The 12,173-nt window shown below is 40.7% G+C and overlaps 2 protein-coding genes across 3 annotated transcripts in view; one reads left to right on the top strand and one right to left on the bottom strand.

Moving 5' to 3' along the window:
• The window catches only part of LOC111618756 (spondin-1-like), a 50,125-nt gene extending 38,404 nt beyond the window's left edge, over window positions 1-11,721 (top strand). For both annotated transcript variants that reach the window (XM_023360319.1, XM_023360318.1), the window contains exons 14-16: window positions 8,068-8,160; window positions 8,220-8,459; window positions 11,325-11,721. In XM_023360319.1, coding sequence (XP_023216087.1) covers window positions 8,068-8,160; window positions 8,220-8,459; window positions 11,325-11,503 — 512 coding nt within the window. In that variant the 3' untranslated portion in view covers window positions 11,504-11,721. The remainder of the gene's footprint in view (window positions 1-8,067; window positions 8,161-8,219; window positions 8,460-11,324) is intronic.
• Window positions 11,722-11,791: 70 nt separating this feature from the next.
• LOC111618757 (actin-related protein 6-like) overlaps window positions 11,792-12,173 on the bottom strand; it is a 59,291-nt gene continuing 58,909 nt past the window's right edge. Inside the window, exon 8 of the mRNA XM_023360322.1 lies at window positions 11,792-11,962. Coding sequence (XP_023216090.1) covers window positions 11,843-11,962 — 120 coding nt within the window. The 3' untranslated portion in view covers window positions 11,792-11,842. The remainder of the gene's footprint in view (window positions 11,963-12,173) is intronic.

Below are 12,173 nucleotides of genomic sequence, written 5' to 3'. Positions count from 1 at the left end.
ACGAATACGCAAGATATTTGGATTTTTGTAACCACACCGAACTACCGATTATCCGTGCTAATCAGTGGACGAAAAACACGAATAATCCAAAATAGTCCTCTGAACAATCAGTTCAGAGGTTTTAAATGACCTACTACTCCGTTATAACGCAATGAGGGCGCGAGTCCCAAGTTTCGTAAGCTGATGCATATAAAATGTAGATTCCATCTATTTTCAAAGATACCGTGCACAAGTTTAAATTTTACATTTATAAGTACAGTAAGACCCAGCTTAACGCTGTCTCGATATAACGCGGTCTGATCAAAGCCTAAAAAAAGCTCAAAATTTACGCTGATTTAAATTATCGCGGCATTTCATTGATTCGTATATAATACGATTATTCCCGAACACGAACCAAATCAGCAAACGGTGTCAATTCGTCGTAGCGCGTAGTCCTTAAATCTATGTTTACTTGGTGCAATTTTGGAAAAAATATAACATCATGAATGCAATAGGCAATATCGACGAGAAATCACTGATAAATGCATGAACGCAGCGAGAAAGAAGTTATGGCGGAAGGTATCCAAGAATTCTCCCCGAGAAGAGCCTCTTGCTGTACCGTTAGGTTGACCAAATTGAACCGAATCGATACAGACGGACTAGGAGATATAGACGAGCAGGATATATAGGAGTTACTGCAGGTTTCTGGTGAGAGACTTACCAACGGCGACCTCCAAGAACTGGCAGAACAAGTAATTCATATAGAACTGGAAAATAGTGATTCTGAAAACGAAGAACCCAAAGAATTTCTCTACAGATTTCTTCAGATTCAAAGTTTAGTAACGATAACCGAAATCGTTGATCAAATTGTAGCGAATGATCCAGATTTTGAAAGGAGTGCAAATGCAAAACGAGACGTTTTGGATGCGATCTTCTGCTACCGACATTTGCTTAAGGAAATAAAAAAGCGACAATTGAAACTTCGCAACTTTATCGCAAAAAAAAAAAAAGAATTTCAGAACAGCCAGGATTTCATTACAAAAAATGTTTAAGTTTCTGTGTGCATATGTTTATGTGTTATTTAACATGTATTATGGATTTTAATATAAAAATAACTTAAAGTAAAATCTGTTTATTTTTGGTCTCGTGTTACCTTTCCCTATTTACTGTGTTAAAATGACGTCGTTTAACGCTGTTTCGTTTAGGTCTTTGTCATCTAGAAACGTATTCACCGCGTTAAGCGGGGTCTTAATGTACTGTACAGTACAATTCTTACATTTTTATTTTCCTGGCTGCTGTATATAACGGAGGAAAAGTGTAACGATGGATCAAAAATGACCCCCAAGATTTTAATTTTTGGACTGGTGGATCTTAGAACGTCGAGAGGTGCAAAAAATCGGGTTTTTTTCTATACGTGTGGATGTTAGTGTGGTGGGAAAGATTCTGTTCACTCACTTTGAAGTTTATTAACTCCCGCGTCTTTTCTCGAAAACTTCTGAAATTTTGCAGGGAACTTTATATGTTACGGGGATCGATGCTACTGAATTTTGGTGGTAAAGATCGAGGGGTGAAGAGGTGGTGATGTATCTGGAGTAGAGTCGGACTTAACGAATATTTTACTCGTTATGGGCATTTACAATTTCTTTTTAAAAATAAAACTCGTCTCTACTCTCAAAATTAAGCTTTTNAGTACTTTTCGCACAAAAAATGTGGGTGTAGTTACGATACCTTGTTTACAATTCACTAAAATATAATTGGGGTTCCATAATACCACCTTCTCCTCTAATACTTGTTCTTCTCCCGGAAGAGAAAATTGTCAACCACTACTATTTAATACTGGTCTGCTATTAATATTTGAAAAGTGATCCGTATTAGATGGGTTGTGATGGCCACGCATGTGATCGAAGTTGCTAACCTCAACGTCCGAAAGACTTCATATAAGACTTGTTTAAATAAATTACTTTAAATTACTTTTATGTCATACTGTAAAAAACAGGTGAAACCGGGTTGAAAAACTAAAATTCGGCAGAAACGTCCAAGTAGTTTTGAAAATTGTGGCAAAAGCATACTGGAAGATTTGACAGTAAGACGACTCAACATGTGAATAAAGTGCATACAAACTACTGAAATTTTGAATGAAGCAATGTCGCCACGAAATATAGGAAATATAAACATCGACAGAAAAATACTTCCAGCTCTACTTTGTGCCTTAAAGTCGTGGCACGTACAGTACTGTACAGTACATTAATTTGGCTGAACGTTAGAACCTCTTAAGCAGTATCAAAGAGAGAAATTTCTGGCTATGGATTTATGAGTTAGTAAGGGGAGATGAAATCAGGGTAGGGTGCGGGATGTCCGTTTCCTGGTAAATATCGCATTTATAGAAAAACTATTAGAATTGGTTTGGTTTATTTGGTTTCGGAAACGCGACACGCGAGCCATCTACCAAGGAAGATATACTGTATCCCAGAAATACTTTTATGTAAAGCCGGCTCCAGTTTGTCTTACTAACACGAAGAAAACACAGAAAACTCCAAAACGTGGCCAGTCCGTTGGCCATGCGCGAACCCATTACCGACTATCGGTGTTCGGTGGTTTTATCCACTCGGTTACTGGAGGGAACTTAGTGAGCTAAAATTTCAAAAAACTGTAGACCTATAAATTTCCATTTTCGTCCTTCTATTTCTGTCCTTTCTTAATCTCGAAAACGAAGTTAGATAGCAGGGGCGGACTGGTCCTAAAATTTTTGTGTGGAAAATTTATTACCAGCCAGCCCACAAATAAAAAAATGTATTTTTTTCTATTTATATTTAAATATATTCAAAATACAACATTGACAAAAATTACAATAAGCACAAGTCTATATTCTACAATATTAATTTTTTATTTAGAAGTTTGCTTTGTTGAGCAATAATATTAAAGACATCATCAGAATGTATTTCGTTTAAAAAATCCTTCTCCACTGACATTAACACGAAGGCTTCTAGATTTTCTTGCGAGATACTTATAAGTATCTTAGCCTGCTTTTAATTAATTTTAACATAGAAAAGCTTTGTTCACCGGANGAATAAATGTGCACACCCACAGACATTATGGGTATTCGACCCAGTGGCGTAGCGTAGTGGGGGAGGCCGGAGCGGCCCGCCCCGGGCGACATTTTAAGGGGCGGCAAAATTTCACAATAAATAATAATAATATCTTGTAAACATTTGAATCATTTTATTTCATATTTTCGTCCCACCTACGATTCGGACCAATTAAAATGAGTACGGAATAGTGTTACCACCCGGACAGTCCGGAAATCGACTCACTGTCCGGACTGTTAATTTTTCCCGGCAATATCGTGCGTAACCTGTCGACCTTGTTTTTTTTTTTTTGCTTGTACGATTCGTATTCATACACATCTCCAATATTCAATAGAGCTATGTCATCTAGGTTACTTACGTTACTCCTATCCAAGTCTCCCTAGTCCCTAAATGTACCTGATTTAGAACCGGCATGCACTGCACATTATTCTTCGCATTGCAAAATGACATACGCATGCGTCAGGAACTTCTGTTCGAACAAACCTCACCTGCCCTCTGGGTCAGCGATTTTAAAAAGGTGGCAACACTAGCACGGAAATTTTCATTACTTATTCTGTGACGAAACTGAATTTTAGTCTTTTAAATTGAGATAACTAAATAAGGGAGAAGCGAAATTTTCCTTTGCCCCGTGCGGCTGACACCCACGCTGCGCCACTGATTCGACCGAACGTATAAATGCGAATACCACCCGTCCAAGAATAAATGGAAGAATATGTCTCGTAGCTATTTTAGCTCTCACCGGAATTGAAACATGCGGCCCTTCCACGCCGGCATGTTTCAATTCCGGTAAGAGCAAGGACAAATAGTTTCGAGTTGTACGAGTCTTCCACGCTCGTACAACTCGGAATTATTTGTCCTTTCAACGTAAACATTGCGACGATCCGAAGAACAGATTTCCGGGATTCTATTTAATTAATAATGGATAAAGTAACATTTCATCAATCACGGTTACAAGACTGACGGAGCAGTCCATAACTTACAAATACTAACCACTGTACTCACCACAACTTAATCCTACAGAGGAATGTTTCTCCTCATTCGAAATCAGACTACAATGTTACACCTAAACCCACAACCAATAAATCGATGCGTGTCAATGATCCCATCGTCGATACAATGAATCCGGACATTGAATTCCATCGTTTACCTGCTTGTAAAAGCTTATAATGCATTACCGTCAGTATAAGTTCATCTAACATTAACTGCCGAAATCTTATTTATGTAGCAATCTTCTGTCATAGTAATTAGTATCGTTTTATGTAATCTATGCCTGTCTTTATATCTGCCAGACACTAAATTTTCGAATTCGGAATGATAGCAAATAAAACTTAGTTTGTTATATTATTTAGTGAGAGTTGCTTCTTACATACATTTACATCACGCGAATAGAATAAAAAGAGACTAATTTTCGCCACAGCAACATACTAATCTTTTAGGCGAAATCGTTCCGTTAAATTGTGGGATCCGTCTTCTCTATTATGCATAATGGGTCGTATTTTCTGCCACGCCGTACGTTCGAGATGGAAATCCTTCCGATCATTGGTGCGATTTGTTCGATCGTTTTTGCTACGAGTCTTCCAGTTCGTGCAATCTGTCCATTGCCATTTCTACGTCGAACACTACTGCGAAATTAATCCGCAAATAGTTACAAGGTGTTTCCGTATTCGAGACACTAGTTTATTAGCGCTAAACTCTTCCACAGAGTGTAAATCCCGTAAAATACGTGATCGGAGAACAAAGTGGCGAAACTTGCGTGACCATTTCTGAAATTATTCCGATGATAAACTGCATAAAAGAAAACGTCGCATCTTCAAAACGGGCAACGACAATGTCTGCGAGATATTCTTTTCGATAATAAAAATAAGCGATTTATTTCTCAATAAAGAACTCTATTCTATCTTTCCCATTCTTTCGCCACTCCCGGATCCTAGAATCAAATATTTATATTTGAATCACCCAGTAGCTGATGAAAAACCGTCTCGAGCCTAAGGATTATAAAGCTCAACGCTTCGTCCCGCTGTTGGGTGATTCGATCTCGGTAGGGGCCGTAGGCCCGAAATGAGACAGCCCTTTCGATTATTTGGAGCTACGCTACCACGAGGAACCACGAATTAATCGTACACTCGACCAACTTCGTTATCTTCAAATGGATCGGAACCGTGGTTCGAGACGATAAAAACTTTCCCCAGATTGTACTGTACTGTACCTGCGGAAATATTTTCAAAAGCGAGTAACATCTTAGATAGACAGAAACGGGCTGTCGGGATAGCGGTTTGAAAAGTAACTTTTTCTTATTGATAGTGCCTGATCCAAACTGATTTTCTGTACAAATACCATAAAAACAAGAATTCTGATTTTCTATACGCGGCTCAAATTTTAAAAAGTTGAATTATACATAGATCGAGTCGCAACATTCACGCATTAGATATAGATATTATTATATTGCATTTGCAGGTATATTGCACGTTTATTCGTGAAATACACCTCAAAAGGTTAAAAAAAAGCTGTTTCGTGGGTCGGAAACGGATTAATCCATTTTATATTGTTTCTTAAGGGAAAATTTGTTTGTGTTTAAGAACACTAAGTTCGAAAACCGAGGTTTGACTGTATCTTCGTGCCACTGCTTACGAATACGCAAGATATTTGGATTTTTGTAACCACACCGAACTACCGATTATCCGTGCTAATCAGTGGACGAAAAACACGAATAATCCAAAATAGTCCTCTGAACAATCAGTTCAGAGGTTTTAAATGACCTACTACTCCGTTATAACGCAATGAGGGCGCGAGTCCCAAGTTTCGTAAGCTGATGCATATAAAATGTAGATTCCATCTATTTTCAAAGATACCGTGCACAAGTTTAAATTTTACATTTATAAGTACAGTAAGACCCAGCTTAACGCTGTCTCGATATAACGCGGTCTGATCAAAGCCTAAAAAAAGCTCAAAATTTACGCTGATTTAAATTATCGCGGCATTTCATTGATTCGTATATAATACGATTATTCCCGAACACGAACCAAATCAGCAAACGGTGTCAATTCGTCGTAGCGCGTAGTCCTTAAATCTATGTTTGCTTGGTGCAATTTTGGAAAAAATATAACATCATGAATGCAATAGGCAATATCGACGAGAAATCACTGATAAATGCATGAACGCAGCGAGAAAGAAGTTATGGCGGAAGGTATCCAAGAATTCTCCCCGAGAAGAGCCTCTTGCTGTACCGTTAGGTTGACCAAATTGAACCGAATCGATACAGACGGACTAGGAGATATAGACGAGCAGGATATATAGGAGTTACTGCAGGTTTCTGGTGAGAGACTTACCAACGGCGACCTCCAAGAACTGGCAGAACAAGTAATTCATATAGAACTGGAAAATAGTGATTCTGAAAACGAAGAACCCAAAGAATTTCTCTACAGATTTCTTCAGATTCAAAGTTTAGTAACGATAACCGAAATCGTTGATCAAATTGTAGCGAATGATCCAGATTTTGAAAGGAGTGCAAATGCAAAACGAGACGTTTTGGATGCGATCTTCTGCTACCGACATTTGCTTAAGGAAATAAAAAAGCGACAATTGAAACTTCGCAACTTTATCGCAAAAAAAAAAAAAGAATTTCAGAACAGCCAGGATTTCATTACAAAAAATGTTTAAGTTTCTGTGTGCATATGTTTATGTGTTATTTAACATGTATTATGGATTTTAATATAAAAATAACTTAAAGTAAAATCTGTTTATTTTTGGTCGCGTGTTACCTTTCCCTATTTACTGTGTTAAAATGACGTCGTTTAACGCTGTTTCGTTTAGGTCTTTGTCATCTAGAAACGTATTCACCGCGTTAAGCGGGGTCTTAATGTACTGTACAGTACAATTCTTACATTTTTATTTTCCTGGCTGCTGTATATAACGGAGGAAAAGTGTAACGATGGATCAAAAATGACCCCCAAGATTTTAATTTTTGGACTGGTGGATCTTAGAACGTCGAGAGGTGCAAAAAATCGGGTTTTTTTCTATACGTGTGGATGTTAGTGTGGTGGGAAAGATTCTGTTCACTCACTTTGAAGTTTATTAACTCCCGCGTCTTTTCTCGAAAACTTCTGAAATTTTGCAGGGAACTTTATATGTTACGGGGATCGATGCTACTGAATTTTGGTGGTAAAGATCGAGGGGTGAAGAGGTGGTGATGTATCTGGAGTAGAGTCGGACTTAACGAATATTTTACTCGTTATGGGCATTTACAATTTCTTTTTAAAAATAAAACTCGTCTCTACTCTCAAAATTAAGCTTTTGCCATTTTATAATAATATATAAAAAGTTTTTAAAATTAAATATTCGTAAATTTACTGGAGAAAATAATTTCACGATGCACGAATAATCGGTAGTGGGTGTACCAGGTAAACAGAGAGTTCTTTACTTTCCTATAAAGAAAATCCGTAACCAGGAGTCGGTTTAGAGTTACGTAAGGGTATAAAAAAGGACGGGTGTTTACCAACACATCAAATATCTAAAGATGGCTCCGCAGATCGCTTATCGGTCGAATGCCGAATAATTGCTCGGGCCAAGGATTGTCACGCGCCCAGCGCGCACTTACAGGCGTAGGATTATTTGCCGAGCGTGGGGTGAATGACTAACGTCGGTCGAACGGTAATTTAAGCCACTGTTTTTATAGTTGGGAAGCATTCGTATCCATTAACGAAAAATAAGCCACCGCTTTGGCTTTTATATTTGAATTTCCTCCGTCTCAACGCTTTTAACGCTCCGCTTTACTTGGTTATAACGCAACGTAAAAGATGCCGTGGGTCTTTCTATTCTTTAAGAGATTCCATTCTTTTATACGCATCTTAAATCCGGTTTGTGATTTTATGTCCGAGGCCAGATGCATCCGGGAGTCGCGACGCGCGGAAATATTCCGGGTGACGGCGGAAGGAATTGACGTAATTCGGTCGGTTCCCTCTTCGTCACCGCCCGGACCAATGCTAATTTTTGTTTCTCGGTACAGATTACGGGCGGGTGCCCCTGCTGCCTTCGGCCTTCGCCTACGCCTACAGCATCAAAGACGCCTCGGTCAACCTGGAGAAGGGCCTGGTGTGCGGTAAGCAACTTCTCTTGTCTCCCACCACCCTTTTGTCCAATGACCCACTTCTCTCGCAGCTCCCATCGGCGCCCTGGCCGCCCTCCAACCGGGTCCGGCCGCCCCCGTCCCGGACCGAGAACGACCGGTCATCGACTGCGTGGTCACCGTCTGGTCGGAGTGGACGCCGTGCTCCAGGACCTGCGGCAACGGCCGAAAGGAGAGGAGGAGGATGGTCAAACTCAACGCCCAGAACGGCGGCAAGCCCTGTCCCAGGAAGTTAGTCCAGAGGAGGAAGTGTAAGGATAACCCCGCCTGCGGTGAGTGCTCTTCCCTCCGGACGCAGTAAGACAATAAGTAACGTAATATAAGTACCGACGCGTACAAAAACGATTTACGTTAAGCCCGGTCTAGGCGTAGCGTGTGGATGGACGTTTTCCTCGATCGGGTAAGATGTCGGATAAAACCGAACGAAAACTCGTGTCCAAACTACGTAGGGTAAACACTGGTAAATTCCTGATAAAATTAATCATTCTTTAATTATCGGATATATATTTCGTAAATGGACGTGTTAACTATACTATTAAAGGAACCGCACTCTTAAGATAACGGCATGGTTTTTATCATTATCAATACATTTATATCTTAGTTTCTAGGAGTATAGCCGATATTTTTTTTATCTTGCCTACAAAGGTGGTTATTTCCTCAAATCGTGGATAATTTCGTCAGAGGGTTCTTTAACCGATATATTTGGCTGCAATTTGAAAACATTGTTGACCTATAAATGCTCACTATCGTTTGTCATGTCAGTCCATCCGTCTGTCCAGATATGGAAAACTTACGGACAGGAAACCCCGATTAACTATATAATATAATTTACGTTGCAAACCGGAAGTCACGTTATTTCAATTCGAAATTTTTCCTCGGAAAGGAGTTAGATAGACGACTCGATTGCTAAAAGGAAAAGTACGATGTATTGTACAGGAGCAAGCCACTACTAATTCGAGGTGGAGAGCATATATTTTAAATTAAATAAATTAAAAATTGCAGCCCGGCATTACGACGGCAATAAATAATTTCTCGTATATTGAACACTTTCCATTCTGGCGATTTCAAAAAGTTTATTTTTGTCACATAGACGATATTTTCGTTGCATCTCGAGTATTAATTTAGTGATATGTTAACCAATATATAACCACTTTTTAGATCCAAAAAAATAAACTTTTGGATCTAAAAAGTGTAGCAGATACTTGGGATATATTCGACCAATATTAACTATAAGTTACATATATTATTATTTTACTTTTTTAAAATAATAATTAATAACTAATACTCAATAATTATTTATCGTCGAAAGTAATTATTGAGTATTAGTTATTAATTATTTCTTGTGTTTGATATGTCTACAATTTCACAGCGAAAGCTAAGAATGTTTTCCAAATAGCTAAGGAAATTTATACGCGCAATACAATAAAAAAATATATCTCCAGTTCTTAGTTTATCGAAATATCAAAGAATAATTCACTTACCAATCTTTTCTTTGTAAATTTAAGATAAACACTTGTACAAATTTCAAAGTTTCTTCTTACAATAGAGATCGTTTTGTCAAATCTAGTCTTACATTACTTATTTGACTAAGACGAATTTAAAAAGTACCACGAAATTACCAATGTTTACCCTACGTTTATCGCTTTCGTCTTCATCAAAACCGTGGACGAAGCATGGGCCGCTTTATGCATTATTTCATTGTCTAGTGAAGTTGTTCGTCGCTTACGGTGATACGGAAGATGGGTTTGTTTTATAACTCTTTCCGCCTCCTGAACACTAAGAGAGTCTCTTTTAGCCAGCCTATTGTAGATTGGACTAGGCCCACAACGGGGCGGCCGAACGGTGACGTATCCAGACGGACAACCACCCGAAAAATTCCCGGGGAGTTTTGAAACCATCCGGATTCGATCCCGGGTTCGCCTCCTCCACCGATCGGTCACCGGGCCGTCGATAGAAGACGGTTTCTCCAGAACGGAAGTTCGTTCGTGCGAATTTGCTGGACGAACCCGAAGATCGGCGAAATTATTTACTAACAGGTACAAACGCTTATTTGAAATTACTACCGTTAGTTACCAGAACGACGTACGCTCGATTCTTTTGGGTTCCATTACCTTAATCTCTTGACTTTACCTTCCATAGGCGAGGACAACTACGATGTAATTCGACAAATTCGGTAAAAAATTCACGCGACCATTGCCCTAAGTCCGACACGCACACCGTGTAAAAAACCGTCGAGAAGAAAACGAAACAGAACAATTATTTGCGTTCGGTACGAGTCGAGAAAGGACGAAAGACCCAGAATCAGTAGAGACGAACGTGCGTCTATACGTCCAGACATACTCGACGATTAACGGAAAACAATGCTCTAGGCCAGTGGTTCCCAACCTTTTTTCATTAGCGTACCCCGTGACATGTCATATCTCTAGATTGTACCCCTCATTTAAGAAATTTAGTGAGTAATCGTATTGTTAATTTTACATATTGTAACTTTAAATTAAAGAAAAAAAAAACTAAAAGAAAAAATGTATAATAAAGTTGTGATTGTTGCAAGGAACATTTTTTATCTAATAATTTTTTAATACTATTAGTTTGTGATACATAATATATTATTTTTTCTGCCATAATAACTAACTTTTTTCTGTACCCCTAAACAACCTATCGCGTACCCCTAGGGGTACGCGTACCACAGGTTGGGAATCGCTGCTCTAGGCCAAGGGTCGCCAAACTTTTTTGATCGTCGACTCCCTACACGTTCTCGAAACCTCACATCGACCCCCACCAAAAAGTTTTATGTTACAAGCAAAATAAAGTACTAACGTTCCAAACGCCATCCAAAATTGCTCTAGCCCTTCCGTTTTCATTCATTTCGAGTAAAACGTCCATCCAGACGTTACGTATAGAACGGGCTTTAATTTCTTCGGTCGACAGCGGAGGAGGAGTCTTTTTTCCCTCAAGAATCGTGAACGACCACCACCGGGCCCGGTGGCCATACTACTTCCATCTTCTCCCCTTTAGTCGCGAGCCTCTCCCTCAGATGCGGAAACGTCCTTCTGGCGGTATGGGAAACGGACGCCGGCGCGTTATACGATTTTGGTAATTTTCAGGTGGCGGCAGACTGAAGGAGGCTTTCGTTACAGAAACAGACTGCGGATCCGGCAACTGGGAGCAGTGGAGCAGCTGCACCAAGACCTGCGGCCGCGGCGGCATCCAGAGGAGGAGCAGAAACGCCGAGAGCGGCACGGAGGGCGGGGGCGCCGCCGTCTGCCGACCCAAGACGGAGAGAAGATACTGCCAACTGCCGCCCTGCGCTCCCTGACGGACGGCGGGTCCCTCCCTTCGCCCGGTCCGACCGCCGCAGGTGCCGCGTTCTTCCTCCGACCCATCCACCCACTTTTTTACGCTCCGCACTTTTCTTACGTTTCCGGAAGTAGTCGACGGGAGAATTCCGAAGTAGTCCGGCGCTTCCGGTAGAAGCGGTCCCGTCGGACGTCGGCCGGCTTTTCGTCTGTAGATTAGAATGTGGAAGAATAAAAGACGTCGTCCCGACAAAGCCTCTGCGTCTTCTACTCTCGCACGCGCCAGAAGAAAAAGAAAGGAGGCGGTAACGGGGAAAAACCCTCTTTATTGTGGCCTGGGCCAAAAGACTACTTTCCTTCTACCCGGAGTTGGCGTTTTCAGGCGGCGGAACGCCGGAAGCTTCTGCTACGGCTTCTTCCTGTTCCGGACCCGGAACCGGGACGACGGGGGGATCCGGAGTAGGAGCGGGTTCGACATCCTGTAAAGAAAAAGTGGGGGTTACATTCGGGGGACGAACTCCGAAGGACGTCTCCCAGCCGAGTCCTTCCGTAGTTCGGACTGCGGATGGCGTCCTTTAAATATCCGGAAATTGAGATACGGCCTTCCCCGGGCGGCGGGAAGGGCTTGGACTCGGAAACCTTTTCCCGCCTCCCCCAGTTTTAACGGGCCCAGGCCAAGGAGTCGGCAGT

Source organism: Centruroides sculpturatus, unplaced genomic scaffold (assembly GCF_000671375.1).
Source record: "Centruroides sculpturatus isolate CEXI.00-Female unplaced genomic scaffold, Cexi_2.0 scaffold188, whole genome shotgun sequence".
NCBI classification, from domain to species: Eukaryota; Metazoa; Arthropoda; class Arachnida; order Scorpiones; family Buthidae; genus Centruroides; species Centruroides sculpturatus.
This window is presented reverse-complemented; position numbering and strand designations above follow the sequence as displayed.